This window comes from Orbilia oligospora (genome assembly GCF_000225545.1).
Source record: "Orbilia oligospora ATCC 24927 unplaced genomic scaffold scaffold00088, whole genome shotgun sequence".
Taxonomy (NCBI): Eukaryota; Fungi; Ascomycota; class Orbiliomycetes; order Orbiliales; family Orbiliaceae; genus Orbilia; species Orbilia oligospora.
This window is the reverse complement of record NW_011645645.1, coordinates 1-18,061: the sequence shown is the minus strand read 5'-3', so window position 1 is coordinate 18,061 and position 18,061 is coordinate 1. Positions and strand designations below refer to the sequence as shown.

General features: G+C 43.1%; 8 protein-coding genes across 8 annotated transcripts; 5 read left to right on the top strand and 3 right to left on the bottom strand.

Moving 5' to 3' along the window:
- Positions 1 to 438: 438 nt before the first annotated feature.
- AOL_s00088g8 (uncharacterized protein) lies at positions 439 to 2,537 on the bottom strand (the record flags this gene model as incomplete). The annotated part of the gene is made up of 6 exons (XM_011125705.1): positions 439 to 1,018; positions 1,607 to 1,798; positions 1,856 to 1,882; positions 1,949 to 2,053; positions 2,144 to 2,164; positions 2,221 to 2,537. 6 exons carry the CDS (start codon positions 2,535 to 2,537, stop codon positions 439 to 441), a joined length of 1,242 nt encoding a protein of 413 aa, XP_011124007.1.
- Positions 2,538 to 2,933: 396 nt separating this feature from the next.
- AOL_s00088g7 (uncharacterized protein) lies at positions 2,934 to 3,274 on the top strand (the record flags this gene model as incomplete). Its single annotated transcript, XM_011125704.1, has 2 exons — positions 2,934 to 3,107; positions 3,191 to 3,274. The coding sequence occupies 2 exons, from the start codon at positions 2,934 to 2,936 to the stop codon at positions 3,272 to 3,274; spliced, it is 258 nt and encodes an 85-aa protein (XP_011124006.1).
- A 262-nt stretch (positions 3,275 to 3,536) lies between these two features.
- On the top strand, positions 3,537 to 4,545 carry AOL_s00088g6 (uncharacterized protein; the record flags this gene model as incomplete). Its single annotated transcript, XM_011125703.1, has 2 exons — positions 3,537 to 3,907; positions 3,963 to 4,545. The coding sequence occupies 2 exons, from the start codon at positions 3,537 to 3,539 to the stop codon at positions 4,543 to 4,545; spliced, it is 954 nt and encodes a 317-aa protein (XP_011124005.1).
- Positions 4,546 to 5,957: 1,412 nt separating this feature from the next.
- Positions 5,958 to 6,606, top strand: AOL_s00088g5 (uncharacterized protein; the record flags this gene model as incomplete). The annotated part of the gene is made up of 2 exons (XM_011125702.1): positions 5,958 to 6,191; positions 6,259 to 6,606. 2 exons carry the CDS (start codon positions 5,958 to 5,960, stop codon positions 6,604 to 6,606), a joined length of 582 nt encoding a protein of 193 aa, XP_011124004.1.
- Positions 6,607 to 6,874: 268 nt separating this feature from the next.
- On the top strand, positions 6,875 to 8,455 carry AOL_s00088g4 (uncharacterized protein; the record flags this gene model as incomplete). The annotated part of the gene is made up of 4 exons (XM_011125701.1): positions 6,875 to 7,280; positions 7,355 to 7,875; positions 7,949 to 8,212; positions 8,435 to 8,455. The coding sequence occupies 4 exons, from the start codon at positions 6,875 to 6,877 to the stop codon at positions 8,453 to 8,455; spliced, it is 1,212 nt and encodes a 403-aa protein (XP_011124003.1).
- A 1,408-nt stretch (positions 8,456 to 9,863) lies between these two features.
- Positions 9,864 to 10,376, bottom strand: AOL_s00088g3 (uncharacterized protein; the record flags this gene model as incomplete). Its single annotated transcript, XM_011125700.1, has 1 exon — positions 9,864 to 10,376. The coding sequence occupies one exon, from the start codon at positions 10,374 to 10,376 to the stop codon at positions 9,864 to 9,866; it is 513 nt and encodes a 170-aa protein (XP_011124002.1).
- Positions 10,377 to 11,591: 1,215 nt separating this feature from the next.
- AOL_s00088g2 (uncharacterized protein) lies at positions 11,592 to 13,141 on the top strand (the record flags this gene model as incomplete). The annotated part of the gene is made up of 2 exons (XM_011125699.1): positions 11,592 to 11,605; positions 11,668 to 13,141. The coding sequence occupies 2 exons, from the start codon at positions 11,592 to 11,594 to the stop codon at positions 13,139 to 13,141; spliced, it is 1,488 nt and encodes a 495-aa protein (XP_011124001.1).
- A 1,099-nt stretch (positions 13,142 to 14,240) lies between these two features.
- Positions 14,241 to 17,103, bottom strand: AOL_s00088g1 (uncharacterized protein; the record flags this gene model as incomplete). Its single annotated transcript, XM_011125698.1, has 5 exons — positions 14,241 to 15,361; positions 15,415 to 15,779; positions 15,846 to 16,255; positions 16,313 to 16,523; positions 16,580 to 17,103. 5 exons carry the CDS (start codon positions 17,101 to 17,103, stop codon positions 14,241 to 14,243), a joined length of 2,631 nt encoding a protein of 876 aa, XP_011124000.1.
- Positions 17,104 to 18,061: the final 958 nt, after the last annotated feature.

Below are 18,061 nucleotides of genomic sequence, written 5' to 3'. Positions count from 1 at the left end.
CCTACGTCGTCCTATCCATTTTCGCTGATTTATTTTGATTTTCTCTTTTTCTTACCCTTTCAAAGTCGTCGGTCACTCCACCAGCGTAAAAAGCTATGGAGAGGCAAACATCAGATCGCCCTCCTCCAGTTCCAGCCAAAGATAACAAAAGGCCAAACGAGTGCAAGAGCCCCGCAACCTATCAGCAACTCAAAAATGAGAACGTTACTTTACGGACCCGGGTTTCAAGTCTGGAACATGACGTACGAGTCAGAAACGAGTTTATTGAAGAAACTATGATATTCTTGAATACAATACATCGTAGGACATGCCAAATGAAGGAAGTTGCGGATAATCTCGAAAGAGACCAAAATGAATGGTCTCTACGAAGGGTACGGGCAATGTCAACAAGGCCTCGACCCCTTGATAGAATTTAGAAGAGAAAAAAGCAGACTTCATCTAGCATTGGGAAATCTGTTTGTCGATAGAGGCCTCGGGGGTTCTCGCTATTTCAGAGACTTTGGGAGAGTAGTCGGTGTCTTCTTGTCGCCCTTGGCTCGCGCGTGATTGAGAAAGACACCGGTTCGGTCTGGTGCGACCGCGGACCTTCAACATCGAGATCTCGTTCGAGAGCATGGTATCGGTGTGATTATTTCGGATGTCTAGGTTGCGGGTATGTAGGTTGAAAATGTCTTCCAGGGTTTTCTTTTGGCTTTTTAGATGTTCCTTATTGAGTTTTTGAATTTTTTCCTCATATTGCTGGTGCAGGGCATCTATGGATTCAATCATTCTTTTGTGTTCGCGGCCAAGTTCCTCTCGAAGCTTGATGTTTTCGGTTGAGAGAGCCTGTAGCTCCATCTCTAGGAGAGTGCGGGTCGTTTCTGTTTCCGCGCATTGCTGGCACCTCCCAGCGAAGTGCATGTGTTGCTGGGTGTAGGTTGATGTTGCCATTTTTTCGTCCTTCTGGTTACTGGTTACGAGACTGGTTCGGTGGGTTTTCTGCTGTCGCCCACGAAAATATGTTGCTGCTTGTTCTTGTCTAGGAAGATTTAGAAAAAAAAAAAATGAAATTAAAAGTTGGAGGATAATGTCGTTTCAGGTGATAGTGCACTGCAGGCTCGGTGGCAAGTTATATATGATCATTTTTGGTTATCGAGGGTCAATTATATTTGTATCCACGCTCTCCGCAAGAATTTCGTCCATGGCGGCGTGGATTTGACCCTGGTCTAAGTTCCCTTGGTCATTCACGAGTCGGTACCGCGCTTTGAGCCCCTGCATTTTCTTGACTAGTCCATCTATTGAGCGATCAACCTGATACCCTCTTAGAAGAAATGTACGCATACTTTCCGCTCTGTTACGGCTCAGACACTCGACGCTCGGTAACAAATACAGAATGTATAAGTTCTCTTGGTCGCTATATGGTGGTCCTGGCATTGGATGCAAGGTTTGGCAGGCCGACGCTGGTCTTGATGTTTCTAGCCCGCTGGACTCGGATTCGGCTGATCTCGTTGGATTCAACACAATTCAAAGTACGAAGGTTTGGGGGGAAAAAAACCAATCGAAATTAATGAAGTAAAATGCAAGATGCCTGGTAGTTAGATTGGGGCTAGCTTTCTATTTAACATACGCCCTCACAGAACCATTAGGATCTGGTTTGGCTATATCTTCTGTTCCCACCGTTGACTGGAAAATTCTCAGTTCGCTCCGTAGGGACTCAATTTGCTCCCGAAGTCCTTCCAACATGCTTCGGTCTGCCTTCTGTTCTGTTCTGACATCTGTCAGTTCCTTGTATACTCTTTCTGTATTTGTTCCCAGGGCCCTGCGAGATAGTCCATTAGCGAGCTGCGGCCAAGGGTCCCGGACGAAAAAAGCTTACAACATGCTTGCTTCATGAACAGCAAACCTGGCAATGTGCCATATTTCTAATTAGCGAGATACGAACATCAGGGATCTAAGTTATTATACCCACTTTTGCGTAATCGATTGGTTTTCGGAGGGGTCTCTTTTTCCAGTGTCAGCGAGAGCAACCAAATGTAAGTTCAGCTTATTTTTAGGGCTACCCACATGGCCATCGCTTTTCTCATGAGGGTAAGCCTTTAGAAGTCAGACCTTTGAATTCGAATTTAGGGCGCGATAATGGATACCAAACATGCAAACAACGTACATTTCTGTCATAGATTTAACCCTGTAAAGAAATCAATAGTCTGGTAGGTGGGAGGGCCTATTTCTCAGGAAACTTACTGGGCTTCAAGGGTTTTGATTCTACCTATCATTGTCTGAGCTGGTAGGGTATAGGCCAGAAGCCCTGTGTTTTCCGTTTGCATAGGTGTTTGGAAGGCTTGGTTGGGCTCTGAACCTGACGCTCCATCGTAGTTAGGTGTGGCATGGGCGCTGGTACCACCGTGCACAGTGGATCCCCTACGAGGTGTCCGAGGAGTCTGTGGTTGCACATATTGCGCGAAGCTTGGCGTAACTGTGTCGCAGATAGCGTGGTACCCTGGCGATAGGGTACCGGAGTAATCATTTAATAGATGAGAAGCAAAATCGCTCGGGTCCATTTCGTTTTTTTGCAAAATAACTAAGAGTCTGATTGAACGACGCGGTCCTATAGAAGTTGGAGGTGTGACCTGATCTGAGGGACTATTTATGTCCATCCGATCTGTATGTGAGGGGCACAGCAAGCCTCCAATACAGCCAATCCGCCTAAAGGCGAGACATAAGCCATGCTCCAAAAGCCAACCAGGTGACCCGTACAACACGCAGCAGGGCCTTGGGCTGCCGTATTGCATCGTTTAAATGGTATTTAACTTTCAAGGATTTCGACGTCAAGTCAACATTGAATCAGTCGAAAACACAGAGAAGTTAGCAACCGTTACTTTTCTACCAGCTCTCCATATTCCACCACCCCCTCCAAAAAATAAAATAAAAATAAAAATTAAAATAAAAGCAAAAAAATGGCCCCAAGCGGTGAAAGATACAGGTGGAGTGAGGATATGGAAAAACGACTACTTGTCCTTCGAGAGAGACAGGATGATTTCACCTCCATCCAAACAACCTTGAACAGCGAATACAATACAAACTTTACCCTCTTTGCTGTCCGCAATAGATATTATGTCATCAAGAATAAGGTACAATACAATATATCTGTTGGATACTACAGGGGAGTTTGTTATCAAAAATTAGACATATGGCTAACCACCGTTTCGGGCAGGGCGACCGAAACAACCAAGAGTCTACGGCTACGGACGATGAGCTTTATTCCGCGAATGAGCTTTATTCCGCGAATGAGCCTTGAGTGGTGGGGTGGAAGCTACTACGTTGGTCAGCTTAATTGTTTTTGAGAGCATGTGCCTCTATTTTTTTCTCTTTTTTCTTTTCCTTTCTCCCTTTACGGCTATGCTAGTCGATTGTTTTCAGGTGCTCGGTTTTGTTATTCACACCCCTTGGTCCGCTACTCTTTTTAAAGCGAAAGCTCTGTCCGGAGGAGTGCTGGTTGATGATCCCAACTTTTCTTTGGGTTTCCTAACGGATATACAATATTGATTAAACCTTGCAATATGGCTCTTCAGCATTACGCTCAAACCATCAGAAGAATGTTTAAACAAAGCCCAGTTACCGGCAATTCAGATGTTTCTAAGCAAGAAGTCCTTATGTTTCTTAAGATCACGGGTCTTTCCATTGACCCAGAGGTCATATACACACAAAGAGAGCTTATCAAAGATACTGAAGATTTGTGGAGAGTGGTAAGAACAATCGTGGTATCTCAAACTCACAAAAGTCATGATTCCTCAACCTACGGCCAAAGCCTTGCGCAAGCTGGGCTTCCAGAAATTATCATTCAGAGGGTGCTCTCCGAGCCCTGGAAAAAATATACGGTGATGTGGCAGCCAATAGAGATTATACTCTTATGCGCGATCACTAGACTGCGGTACGACATCTGCCAGGCGGAATTTAGATATGACCATTTACTAACTATATCGAAGTGAAAATCATGCGAGGATTGTCTTCCAGCAACGGACAGGGACTCGGACGATAACTCCGACGTTCAACAAGACTACAACCGTTAGTCCCGGAGCTTGGCTATACTATGTGGGCGGTATCAACATTGTCGCCCTATTTGTCAAAGAAAATAACTTCGGTTATTGCCTCACGCCACCGCCCTCTATATTCTCCGATTGCGAACATATGCTCTATCTTTTTACAACCCTAGCAAGCGCTAAAAAATATTGCGAATGGGTGTCCACTATGATGTCAGAAGACGTTAAATTCGGTATTCTAGCCCTCCATTTGGAACGGGAGCATGAGCGAGCCATTGCCCAACATGTTGGGAGGATTCAAGGCATGGAAACATGGCTACAGTACGTGCAGGAGACAAACGAGGGACTGGAACGTTGTGATATAATTTGTGGGAAAAGGTGTGACAACCAAGATGATACCATCCTAGCATTTCGGCATCGGTCGTGGGAGATACTTACGGACACGAGTTACTGGTGGTTGCCTGCGGCAGAAGAAGAAACGGCTGAAAGCGGGGACCTCGTCAGCTCACTCGAATTGGTTAGATCATAGATATAATGAATTCTGTTATAACGAATTGCTCTCAGCACATGGATTCAAGAGTGAAAAAGGCTTTGAAGTAAAATGTCCTGATCAGAATGTTTCGGCGAAAGACTCTATCTTTTGATATCTTGTAGTGGAGACATGCTGATATACAACAATGAAAGCCCTTATCCGCAACGAGTGAATTTGCCTGAAAGCCTAGCGCGTCTCCACAGTCCGGGAAGCGCAGCCCGTGGACGATTCCTCATTGGACGAGAAACTTAGCGCATTACTCCTCTATTGCAAATTTTTCTTTGAGGAGTAATGCGCTAAGTTTCCTGCTTTTGAGATATCCCGATCCGGCTGAATTTAGCGTATTACTTCTCGGACAGAAATGTTTCTTTTGCAAAACGTTGCACTCGGCATCTTTGCCACCAGCGATTGTGTGCGAAAGATGGACCCCTTCGACGGCTAGCGCATATAATCCCATATTCAGCATCCACTTCTCATAAAAGCCGTGGAATTTCATTCGTTACCAAAAAGTTTTCCGACATTGGCGCCACCCCTGCATGAGGGCTGATTCGGACCGGCTGGAGGAAGTCCCATTCTCGCTTGAAAGTGTCTTTTTTGGGTTCATTCCAACTGGGAGGAAAAATCCTGTCTTGTGATTTTTACCCTTGTCGCTTTAGCGTATTACTACTTCTAATATTAATGTTCCACAGATTGAACGTTGGATTTCGGACACCGACTTGTGTTGGCGTTGGCATTAAACCCATTCGGATGGGATCCCAGATACGGACTAGCGTTTTAATCTCCTGTTTTGATATTCCAACAGTCAACACTTTAATAGTTTAAGACTATCTGGGGATCTCCAACTTGCCGTTTTATCACCGGTAGTGGATATATAAACTAACCATCTGCTAAATCCTGCCTGGTATCGTTCCTAGATGTCAGAAAGAGAGGCACATTCTACCCACGACTTGATATATACTAAAACAGCTCACCGTAGCATTGGTATCCTGCGAAATATGGAGATCCTAAAGCTCAGCAAAAACATACTTCAAAATACGTTTTCGAAACTTCAGCTACCAGACCTAATTTTATGGTCGCTTCGTCTTGAAAACGAACCAAATTTCATCGATGAATACAACTTTATTTGTCACAAAATAGTTGATCGGACTTTTTTGTCGATGGCAAATGATAATCTTGCCCATATACCACCTCTGAGAATCTCTAGCGGGGGCACCACAGTAGAGCTAGGTAACTATACTGACCGTAAGACACATATCTACCACATACACGCCGAAAAGCTTGAATAGCATAACCAATTGGAGATAGGGGACTTTTTTGCTACACTCAGAGTTCGAATTGAACTGCCTCGCATCCATACCTTGCAGCTTTGCAGATATACACCACTGGAGATCCTCTCGGTGGCGCCAAGGATGCCATACCTCAGACATCTTAGGGTCGGCAACTTTGTAAAAAATGGATCTGAAGATTTGATAGCCGGACTCCACGCCCTAGGGGTGGCGCAGATCCGGCTTAATACTCTAGAAATTGACGGTCCTGGATTTGGGGATGATTACGTTGCCTGTCTTAATAAAATCTGGGAGATTTTCCCCAGCATCAGGATTACGCGTTTGCTCCGTATCGGCCCCGTTTCGGTTTGTAATTTGGTGAGTTAAATCATGTGTTCGAAATCATCGCGCGCTCTGTAGAATCTCGGATTAATGATACAATTAGGATACCCTACAAATCCCTGAGTCGCTGCAAGCTCTCGAAATATCTGCATCTAGGGCGCTTACATTTCGTTCATTGGGGCCGAGAGGTTTCAGCGCTCCAGAAATCAACCGCTATATGGTTGAAAGTACTCTGCAGAGGTTTGTAGACTCTCCGAGCTTTCAGCGGCTTAAAATCGACATCTTTCATGGAACCCGCTATGAAAACCAATACGTTGCCCATAAATGTTATACCTGGACCGCAATTACCAATTATGAGGAGCTTAAGTTTGATAGTGTTGATTGCAATTGCTATTATTCACACACCTTCTTGAGATCTTCTTCCGGTTCCTTGCTTTACAAATTGGATTGATGGGAAAGCTAGTTCCTTATTGTATTTTATCACACAATTGGCTACGCAAGTAAGATAGCCAGGGGACCTTAGCAATATCAATCGAATTAGGTCAAGAATGAACTTCAAGTGTACAGAAACCTGAACACAAGACATTTTGATAGTGCAGAAACAAGTGATGAGCTCCTTGCTTTGATTATATATTGCCTCTGATACCTCACCCGACTCTAGCTCTTTACAAACGCATCCAATCCCCATTATTCGCCGGACTTGATTTACTATTATTTAAATGGACCTGCTATCAATCGAAATAGTTTTCATGGTGCTAGAGTACTTGTCAATTATTGAGATATACCGTCTTATTCAGATATACGCTGAAAATCCTCAGTATGAACAATTAGTAGCATGGCTTACCGACTACAAAAATCGAAATCAGAGTAGAGCGGTCCCGCAAGCAAACAACTGGATTATAAATCGGATTGTACGGGATTTATCACGCCTCGAAGACCCATATTTTCATCGTGGATGTGCCTTTTACTCTGAGGGTTCCCTACTTCAAATTGGAGATGAAGTATGGTGGTCCAAAACGGGGCCCTCAGTATTAACACCCAATGGTCGCACTGAACCAAGTCAATGTAGCTGGGTCTGGAAAAAGGGGGCTGTAGGAGCGGCTGGTGGTAGCTCCAGTCCCATGGGTAAGCTCCGCACAAAATCCCTTGCCAATAGATATCTCGCTGAATAGTTCTATTCTAACTACACCGGTGGCTAGAATTATGGGTTAGCCGGAACCCAGCCGTGTTCGAGTCCTTAGAAATGCCGTTTGACAAGGTCACTGGTTTCATCGAGAGGGCTGGCCCGGAAAGATTTCGCATTAATTCTACAAATTTCAGTGGACCAGGAGAACTCTTTTTCGAGTCCTTCCTTCCGCGACCAGCGGAGGAGTCTATCACTGGTGGGACCGATTTATGTTCAGTACTTTCATCTATTCATACTCTGCAAACATTGATTCTAAAGGCTCCGGTAGAGTATTACGTCGCGCCTAAAACGTGGTGGGCTGAAGAGGATTGGTCTTATCCAAGGGAAAGATTTGATAGAACAACATCACCCTTGAAACCATTGCTATCGGCATTATCATCATTTTCTAATCTTACAGTACTATGCTGGGCCTTTCCTTTAAGGCAGTGGGAGGTGCTCGAGGACGCGACCGTCTTTAATGGTATCTTCCGTGCCGTTCCAAGATTGAAATCGCTCATCGTCACCGATATTCCCCCACGGGTTAGCTGTAGTGTGGTAAGTTCGAGCTATCGTTGGCATGTTATGCGGTGTGGAGGATCATTTCTTTAACATTGGAGCCATCCTCTAGGAGAAGATCGATTTCGGCAAGGCTATGTGCTTGCAAACTTTGCGGTTATACTCCCTAGTTATTCCTTTGGAACAGAAAAAACCATACCGATCGGATTTGATGGAGATTACTGATATTCACCCTGCTTGTATACTTCTTGGTAGCATTCGTACCCATTTAGAAAGATTCGTGGCATTGCGAGATTTCAATGACCTGTTCGTACGGCTCCTACTTGGCGACTATGTGGGCACCGCTTTTAGGTCGGCCAGGAGTGACTTATTGCAAGTAGTTCATAGCGAATATATATGGCTGGCGGGGTTGGATCGAAAGCTAATGCACTCAATTAAAAATGAGAGATATGTCTGGGATCCTTCGTCGGAGTTACGTATTTAGTATAGAAGGGTAGGCACTGCTTATCCGGTCTAGTGCTGTCTGAAAGTCAAACTATTATTGGCCTCTCTGCAAGCTGCCGAATAGCTAGTCAATAACATGTATGTTTAAAATCAGGATCTTATGGAAACTTTATAAAAGCCTACTCCTTAGTCCCTAAGATTCCTAGAACTTATATCATTAGTCCGTCAACCAACTAAGCCACGACCTCTGTATAATTGACCCTTAGACCACCACGCCCCTGAAATAAGGCGACGAAAACGATAATTCACATAATGCAGACGGAAACGACAATGATATCTCGATTTCATGGGAAGTATATTTTTAGAGGGAGAATCGGTGCGGGAGCACACGGGGAAACCTTCTTATGTACGTGTACCCCGCTGCTCGTTTTAAATTAGACTTCCCAAGATATCTATAAAGTATTGACGATATACGCTTTAGGTAATAGTGTGCCCCCGGGTCGCATAGTGGAGCTAGTCGTGAAGGCTGAATCTTGCCATAGAAGGCATAAGCTTCTTGAGCGTGAATATATGATGTACAGGTAGTACAAAACTTTATCGTATCTTAATTGCGATACTGACATCGGTGAAGACAGCTTCAGGGAATTTGTAGTATTCCGGTAATTCACAGCTATTTCACCTACCCAGAAGGCTCATATCTGTTTATGCAGCCTCTCGGCCGGAATCTAGGATATTTTCTTAGGCTCTGTGGCGGAAGCTTCAGTGTGGGTACGGTGTTAAAACTTGGGTTCGAATTGGTAAATAGAATTCTGGAATCGTATAGCGTTCGAAAGAAGAAAGAATTATCTAACTTCTACCTGGAATATAGTTAAGTCATCTCGAGGATGTTCACGAAAGAGGGGTTCTTCACAGCGATATCAAGCCAGAAAATTTAGTCATGGGCCGCGGCAACGGAAAAAACTCCCTTTTCCTGATCGATTTCGGAGTATCCAGCTTCTGGAAAGATCCCAAAACACAAGAGCACCGGAACGATGAAATTTGTAAAACCGGCAACATCATTGGGACGTTACGATTTTGCTCTGTTAACATCCACAACGGCCATCTTCCCTCCCGTCGAGATGACCTTGAATCTCTTGTCTATATGCTCATTTACTTTCTCAGAGGACAGCTGCCTTGGCAAGGGATCGAGGTCTCCAACATAATTTCTCGTGAGCGTGAAATAGGGAGGGTAAAGAATTGCATTGCGGCTTCTGATCTTTGCTATAATTTACCATTAAATATCTCTCACATGTTAAAATACATTCGAGAGCTAAGCTACTATTCGACTCCGAACTACGAGTACTTAAAGACCCTATTACTCACGGAGTTCTATCGCAGTGGGCTCAGTCGTTTCAACGAACATAGTTACGATTGGTCCGACTCATATTGAGCGTGCGGGAGAATCCAATGAAATGTTCTCTTCGTGTTTGAGGGGTTTAACCAAGGAACTAAGGTGATCGATAATAAATGGCGACTAGTTCCCGATGTATATATCGAGGGCTCGATGGTACTTGATTGGAGGAAAAGGCCTTTTGATAACCGGATTATGTAAAATAGTAATCGAAGAAAATGGATGCGAATTTATTATATACATCGATTGTTGTGACTGCTTCGAGATTTCTGAACTCCGCCCTGACTTGAACCCCATGCTCCTTTAGAACTTCGATCAAGACACACAATTTCGCCAGGCAAAAATTGGTGTTTTGTGACTCGTGAGATCGTGGTACGATGTTGTAGGTACCAGAAGAGACCATTGTGTTAACTGCAAGGACAAGAGAAGAATTTGGGATATTAATCGTAATGTCCATCGACTCTGTAGTGATAGCGTCTGCGAGTGCGGCGTAAACTGCAATAATTAACTGGATCTCAATACTAGAACTTAGAGGAATAACAAAGTCGGTCAAAGCGAACGATGTTGAGGCGCCTGTCATAGAGCCAGTGAAGGCTAGCAAAATGCGATTCTCATAACGTTCAAAAATTGCGGCATCCAAGCATATTATCTCAATTGAGAGAATTTGAAAGCAACCTGATTTGGCAAATTGTTGTAAAGAAGCCATGGCGAACCTGAAATTGAAGGCATATGGTAGATGAGTTCAGATTCCAGCGGACTTGAGGAATGAAAAAGGTTCTCACGTTACGTGACTTGTGGCCAGCGGCTTGACTTTATACGGTAGGGGTGGTAACTATATGGAACGTTACAAAATAATGGGGCCTACTTTAAGAACTTTACGAAATCACATGTTATATACGGTATACGAACTGCGCCATATACTTTTTATAGGGCCTTTTAACATGCCCTTTCGTTGCCGAATTACAACGGCTTCGAGATTTAGCTACTAGTCATTTGATTACCAGTATACCATCGGAACGCCTTTAGCAAGTTGGAGTAAACCGGCCTAGTCCCCGAAGGTCAAGATAGTATCTTCTGTAAGTCTCTGAGGTTTGAAATAGCATATAGATTTGTCCGTCAGACATCCTCGTATCAGATACCCTCTTCGAAGCCGCCGTTTTTCCTTTTCTCCCCAACTGGCGAAGCTTCGAAGGCCACGAACACGGCGGAGTGTCTGTCAGATACATGTAGCATCATTGGGGCGGCATTCAGCTGATCAGAATACGGAAAATTTGGGTTTAAGCCACTATAGCGGACATTCCGAGCTCGAGCACGATATACTTCACAAGCAGAGTCGCAACAAATCCAAAAAAACTTTCACAAGTGGAGCTTATCGTTTTCAAGGGAAGGGCGGGAACTTTCGTCTCGACCGAAGTTTGGCATTTCGCCCTGGGTACCCGCTCCAATCGAACAGACGTTCAGTGCGGGAACATACTTAGGTACGTACTAATAAATGGAATACTGATTATTTATATTTTCAGCGAAAGATACTCGATCTGATATTTCTTAAACTGTTCCTGAAAGCTATCAATCAATTATCAGAATAACCGTTACTTGAATTTGTGATTGTTTTTTGAATTGCGTCTATCTGATTATCTTCTCACCTGCATTAATACGTCGTATGGGCGATCTTGAGCGGAATTAGTATTAATATGCTGTGTTATATAGGGCCTAGAAGCCTGCCATAGCGTGACTACTTAAACTCGTGGTACCCCACTACTTGATCAAGGAGTAATACATCAATTATTGAGACCCATGAGTAGCGAACTTTGGCAAGCGCCCCAACGCAAATCCGAGATACTACCCAGAAGTTTATACTTTTTTTTCGATTCAGCCTATAACACCTACTACCAACTTACTATCGATCTAAAGAGATCTAAAGATGTCATATCTAAGGTACAGCTTGAAAAGCCTCCCTTTGAATATCGGATGTGTGGTTAACTAGGCGGTACCTTTAGAGATTCTGAATCCAACCAAGCGGCATCTGCCCACACCCTCAGTACCCCTGTATCTTCTGACACCAACCAGCAGATATGGACCGATGAGCAGATACTGGCAACTCTACCCTTAAATATACGTCAAACTTACGACGAGATAGTGTTAGTGGAGACCAAACTTAGAGATGTCTGTAAAAAACTATTCGAACGAAAGACAAAGCCGCAATTCCAGCAGGAAACGCTGCAAGCATTCAGCAAACTTTGCTTAGCATTTGTAGGGTGCTTCTACAATTTTTTCCACTCGTCTCAAACTCCTATCGCCCCCCAAGCTATTCGAGATCTGCCCAGGAAATACAATATGTGTGAGAGGTTTCAATACGGTGTCTCCATATCATTCGAATTGCTGGAATACGTACTGCCCTGCTGCCCGCTGGACTCACAAACTTGGGATAATTCGGATTCCACCTATAGTTTCTTTATTGACGTGTACTCACAAGTTACCATGTTATATGAAGCCGTACCGGCGTTTCGCTGCTTTTGGACACATATTTTAGGAGATCTCGCACTCCACTGTTACCGCGCAAGGAGTTGGAGTGGAAAAGAGAGAGACAGTCTGGGCTTCTGGGGCGGAAAGGCTCGAGAGTGGTACGGCGAGGCGATTCGTCTGCAGCCAGGTACTGACAATACTTATCGTTTACTCGGCCGTGTGCTGTCGAAGGACCCTCTACGAAAAATGAGCTGCTATTATATGGCTAGAAGTTCGATATCTTCGTTTGAACTTGCCGAAGACGTTTTAATGGATCTCAATGCCGAATATAGGAGATATCTTACACCGGAGAATAATCTTGAACAAAAGTTTGTGCTCCTTCACGCATTTCTCGACACTGCCTCTCTTTCGGGGATAGAGTCCCAAAAAACAGCATTTTTGCAAGAGATAAAGAAAGAAGTCGAAGGTATGGGCTATCGTTTCGAACTATTGGGTGCACACATGGCGGTCTGTGGGATTGCTTCTATTCTCTTCCACAAAAGTGAACTTGATTCGCAGAGACGGGCCCGAGATATAGCTTTCGGCATACTTTGTACCTTGCTCACTATTTGCGCCGATCAACCTGCCGTCGGGCCACACATCTATATTTGGCTTATTTTCTTGAATTCTACTGCACGATGGCCGCAAGGTAACTTTGAAGAAGAAGGCGAGTGCCTTTTCCAGCAGTTGAAGAATCTTGCTTCCCGTTTGCTCCGAGAGGATAGTGATGAGGAGCATATCACGACAGCGACCTCTATGGAAGCGTTGTTCGAAGATCAGGGAAATAGTCCTCTGCCGGAGGAGTATCTTATCAGGCACTGGAATTTTACGAGCCGTTTCTTCCCCGAAGGGTATTTTAGTAACCACTTAGCTTCCAAGGTGGAGAATCCTTCTCAAACATGCAACCTGAGATATATTCGCCAAAGAAAGATACTTATACTTCTGCGAAGTATCCTAACCAAGTACTAAGGTTAAATGTCTACAGATATAGCGAATCGTAGCAGCCTATAGTCCTGTGCATTTATCGCCATGATGTATAATATAAAGAATTTGTTTATAAATTTAGGATAGATTTACAAATCCAAATCCTCGGGAGTTTTCTTAAGGCGGTGTATTGAGGGACAAAATTAGATAGGCTACGGTTCTTTTTATTCTCTACTTAAGTAATCGACCATGGCTCTTCCCCTTCGGCTGCAGCTTCGATACAAAGACTCAGCGGCGTCCTCGTAAGCACCAATTCGAGCTTCCATCCCGCAGAAACTAAAATATCAGTTCGAGAGCAACCTAACCATAATCGCATATAGGGTTTTCAGTGGACACTGCTTGGTTATCTTCGCAGGCTTTAGTTATTTTATCGGTTATAGTAATAAAATACTTTGGGTTTCGGCTATGTGCTCGGAATTACTATGAGGTGAATAGAGAGGCGTAGATCGTTGTAGACAAATTCCAACGAAAGCCTTAGGAACCTGTAAGGGGTCTGGTTCCTTATAACTACCCCTCCGTATCCAAGTGTGTATGTCAGTAATTTCTCTGTATTGCGGGTGGAAATGACGCCTCCCAGCAAGCTATCAAATGCCCCTCAGACCTCCAAATGCCTCGGAAGTCCTCCAATTTGACTTGCGGGATGTCCGTTACTCCAAAATGCCCACTGGAGGCTTGAGTGAATCCAGTCTCCAGAAGTTGTGTCGAATTACATGAATTGAATCTAAGTACGGCGTTTTCAGCAAATCTAGAGTTTGTGGGATTCCTTAACCTCAGTCTTTAGTTTAGAGGACACATAGCTAGAAGCGAGGCTTTTATTACAATCCGTGTCGCTGAAAAAGTAGCACGTTCAATCAGTCTCTTGAAACCATATTATAGGACTACATCTACCTTACTAGAAAGGCATATGCTAAACAGCCAACACGAGCTACATAATTACCGAGAGGAAGTAGTCTTCGAAGCCTCATAGAACCAAGTTATCCGTTATAGATATAATAGGCTAGCTTCAAAAAGATGGAGGTATATAAATATAAATTAGCAGCTAACTGAGAGTATTAGATATTGTACAAGAGTTCTGATCTTCTAGTTACAATTTCCCACTGTGAGTGTACACAGTATCGGATTTTGAAGTTACAAAGTCGTGAATTAATGACAGATGATTCTTGAAGCTTGGTTCATGGTCGTTTGAGTATTCACATGATGGGTAAGGACAAAAATATGGTGTTCCAGGATTATGGCACGCGAGATGCTGATCTCGGAAGTGGCGTTGAAGGCTCCAACCGTTTGTGAAGATAAAAGCTGTTTTTGGGAATGAAGAGGAGCCATAAAAGCATGTGGGACATTGTAGTTGGTGTATATTGGTTGGCAGCTTCTCCGACGTTGGCTCTTCGCCGGTGGGACCTTCAGACGCTAGACCCTCAAGTGTAGTATCCCCTGCTATCCCAAGGGAATCCGATTCGTTTTCGACTCCACTGCTGGTAATTTCACAAACACCGACGGCTAGAGGGGGGGTCGCGCTGCCCTCCAATTTAATATGACGTTTGTACCGCCGCGGCTGGTTGACCCGACAAAGGTTGACCATGTGCGTAATCGCCTCGATCCTGCGATTTCGGCTTGCCATCCAATCTTTTACCTCAGTCTTTCCATCGCCAAACAAAAGGCCCGCGATGATGAGTCTCTCAACGGGAATTTCAACTGTGGGCGTAATCTCAGATGTAGTTAGTCCCTGAGCTTGGCGATCAATCTCGATTGTCCCGTTATTCGAAAAATACTGCTTGTAGGCTCGGTCCCACGCCTCCCTACGAGCCTTTTCCCGGTAGGTATTTATCTTTCGGTTCAGTTTAATATACTGTGAATGCAGATTTGGGTCTTTCTCTTCTGCCTCCTTGATAGAGCTATAAGCATCAATCAACTTGTTCCTAAAGATGTCACGTTCCTGGGTGAGTTCGCTGAAGTTTGTGTCGTTTTGTAGATCCACAATTTTATTTTTGTCAGCTTCCCGCTTTGCCATCGGATCTCTTTCAAAAGCCAAGTGGTTCATAAGTTGGATTAGTTTGTCTTTTGATGGCCGGCCGAGGAATGCAGACTGAATATCGGGTGCTGCTTGAGGCGAATAGTTCTTATCGTATGTCTCCGGCCTGAGTTGTCCCATCGCTTTACATCTTCCCGCGGTGCTAATGTTCCGCTTTCCTACCTCGAAAATATTTGCTATACTATTGTGAGATTTTTGGTCTGTAAATATTTAACTGGTGACAACTTACAATCCATTGCTTCTCCCGCCCCTCGTCGGAATGTATACATGGTTAGTGGGCGAGGATATCCCAACTCTTTACCAAGTTTCCGACAGTGATCATTCAACTTCTGTGTGCTGAAACCCTTTTCTTTCGAGATTTCCCATCCCCTCTCAGCTTTAATGCTGTCTCGAATCAGCGGTGTCTCCATTACGCTCTCTTTCCAATGAAACCTAAGACTTTTTTTGTCCGCACGACTTTGGTATTGATAAAGATCCTCGGGTTGTTTTATGTACTCGCTAGCAAATGCGTCGTCGTCAAACGCAAGGGCCAGCATATAGCTAATCACATCGAACCCTAAAGGCTCATCGACTTCCGTAAAACTGTATATGGTTCTATTCGTTGTATTTTGTCAGGATTGCGTTATCTTGAAAGGATTAAGATAGGACTGGAGTGCTCACGGTTCCTTTGTATTCCGGTATCCTTTCTGTAGCCGGACTCGGATGCGCATAGTTAAATAAGACTCGTTCCGGTTTTCTTCATTGTGGACTAGGAACAGCTCGATGTCTTTGTATTTGATAGAATCTGGTTCGATGTAGGACTCGGCGCCGGCGGGATCGCCAACTATATATTCGGAGCATAGCCCACGAGACGAGATGGACTCGACGATTGAGCCTGGACGACATGAAGTTGAGCACGCTATAAGGATTACTAAACCCAATTGAATCCGAAACCTTTCGATTTGAAAGGTCTGCTCCGATAAATGCCAATGGTGATACAGAATATCAAGAAGATCGTCCGCATTTGCAATTGGTTTATCATTTGTCGATGCCGTCAGGTTATGTTTGTCAGACATCTGTGTCCCAATATACTACAACCACAATTCATCAGAAGCGATTCTTTAAACATTTGAGAAGAATGAACTTACATCCATAACATCATCACGATCTGGTTGATACCTTTGCCCTGTAAGCTTATCGTACATCATCCTCCACCGGCGTATGTGTGTTTTCATCGACTTCTGCTTGCGTGTTCGCTTACTAATAGTAAGGTACCAATCTGTGAAAACTTTAAGTTCTCTAGGATCCACGCCTCTTAGGTGGTTAAGCGGGTTATTCTCCCGTCGATGCTTAGAGAATCTGTTCGGAAAGCATTAATATACCAACTGTCATGAGAGAGTGAATAAACCACTTACGCTTCCCAGATGGCCCACATTCTCGATATTTGATATTCTGTACTTTGCGCCCGGCGCTTCACAACGAGTTTATTGTCCAAATCCGCTTCGATAGCGTCACAGACTTCTTCACCTCGGTAGGTAGACCAAGCACTAGTTCGAGAAGGGTTGTCTAAAGCCTGCGGACCAGTCATAGAATTCTCTAATTCAAGCCGAGGTTCTACCTGCTGCTCTAAGGGAGGAATATTGCGATGGTATGTTTTGTCCTCCACCAGTCGACTGGACCCTAGTTGCCGAATAGGACGAGATGTCAAATTTCCTAGCGGCTGATTACTGCTACTCTCAAGAGCGGCAGCCTTTTTTGGCCGCCCTCGCCCACGGCGTTCTTGGATTTTTTGTGGTATAGCATTCCCGGTATTGGAGGATTTCTTAGGACGACCTCGCCCACGGCGTTCTTGGATTTTTTGTGGTATAGCATTCCCGGTATTGGAGGATTTCTTAGGACGACCTCGTCCGCGAGGCTTTTGGATTGAAGGAGTCGTCATGATGCAAAATTATACCGTACTAAGTGAAAAGAAAAATTGTTTAAGATGAATAAGTCTTGATGATGCAGATAATGCTTGGGGATGTGTGTTTCGTATGTTTTGTAGTGATACACTGGTAGGAAGAACATTATTAGGAAGTGGGAAAATGCTCGGAATTTATAACTCTTCAGTGCTCGAATCCAGCATTGAGTGGAAGTACTGATACCGGCTTCTTCTGACACTTAAACCAGCACTGTAGCCTTCAGTAACTATCATTGTGCACGCGGTGCACCACTATGCTAGCATTATGCATGAATTCGCCAAGACCACATCGTATCATAATACGAGAGGGGCTGCTTCTTAATTAAAACTTACAAGCATCCCAATCAGGTATTCAATTCACACACATCATTATTTTTATTATTAATATTTTTTTTTTTAAAGATCTTTTTTTTTTAGAAATAAGATTAAAAATAAATTTCTTTTATTTTTATTATTATAATTAAATAATTATAGTTTAATATATAATTTTTAGTTATAATTAATTTTATTAATATATTATAATATTTTTAGTTTTATTAAATATTTTTTTTAAATTTACTAATATAATAGGTATTATTAAAATATTTTTAATTATTATTATAAGAATTAGATATTTTTTTTTAATAATTTCCAGTTTTCTAATAAATTTTTAATACTAATAAATAATTTTTTTAAAAATTATTTTACTTTATTATGTTTTGAGTTTGAGGGAGTATTAAAAGAAGAATTAAAAAAATTAAAAAATAAACCAATATTAAGAATATTCGTAAGATTATTAGAATTAATATTAGATTATTATTAACTTAAGATGGTAGATTTATTAATAAAAGTAAAATTTTAAAATTTTGAAATATTTTTTTTTATATTTAATATATTATTTACTACAAAAATAAAAAAACTTATTTTATAAATATTTTATAAATTTATTAAATTTATT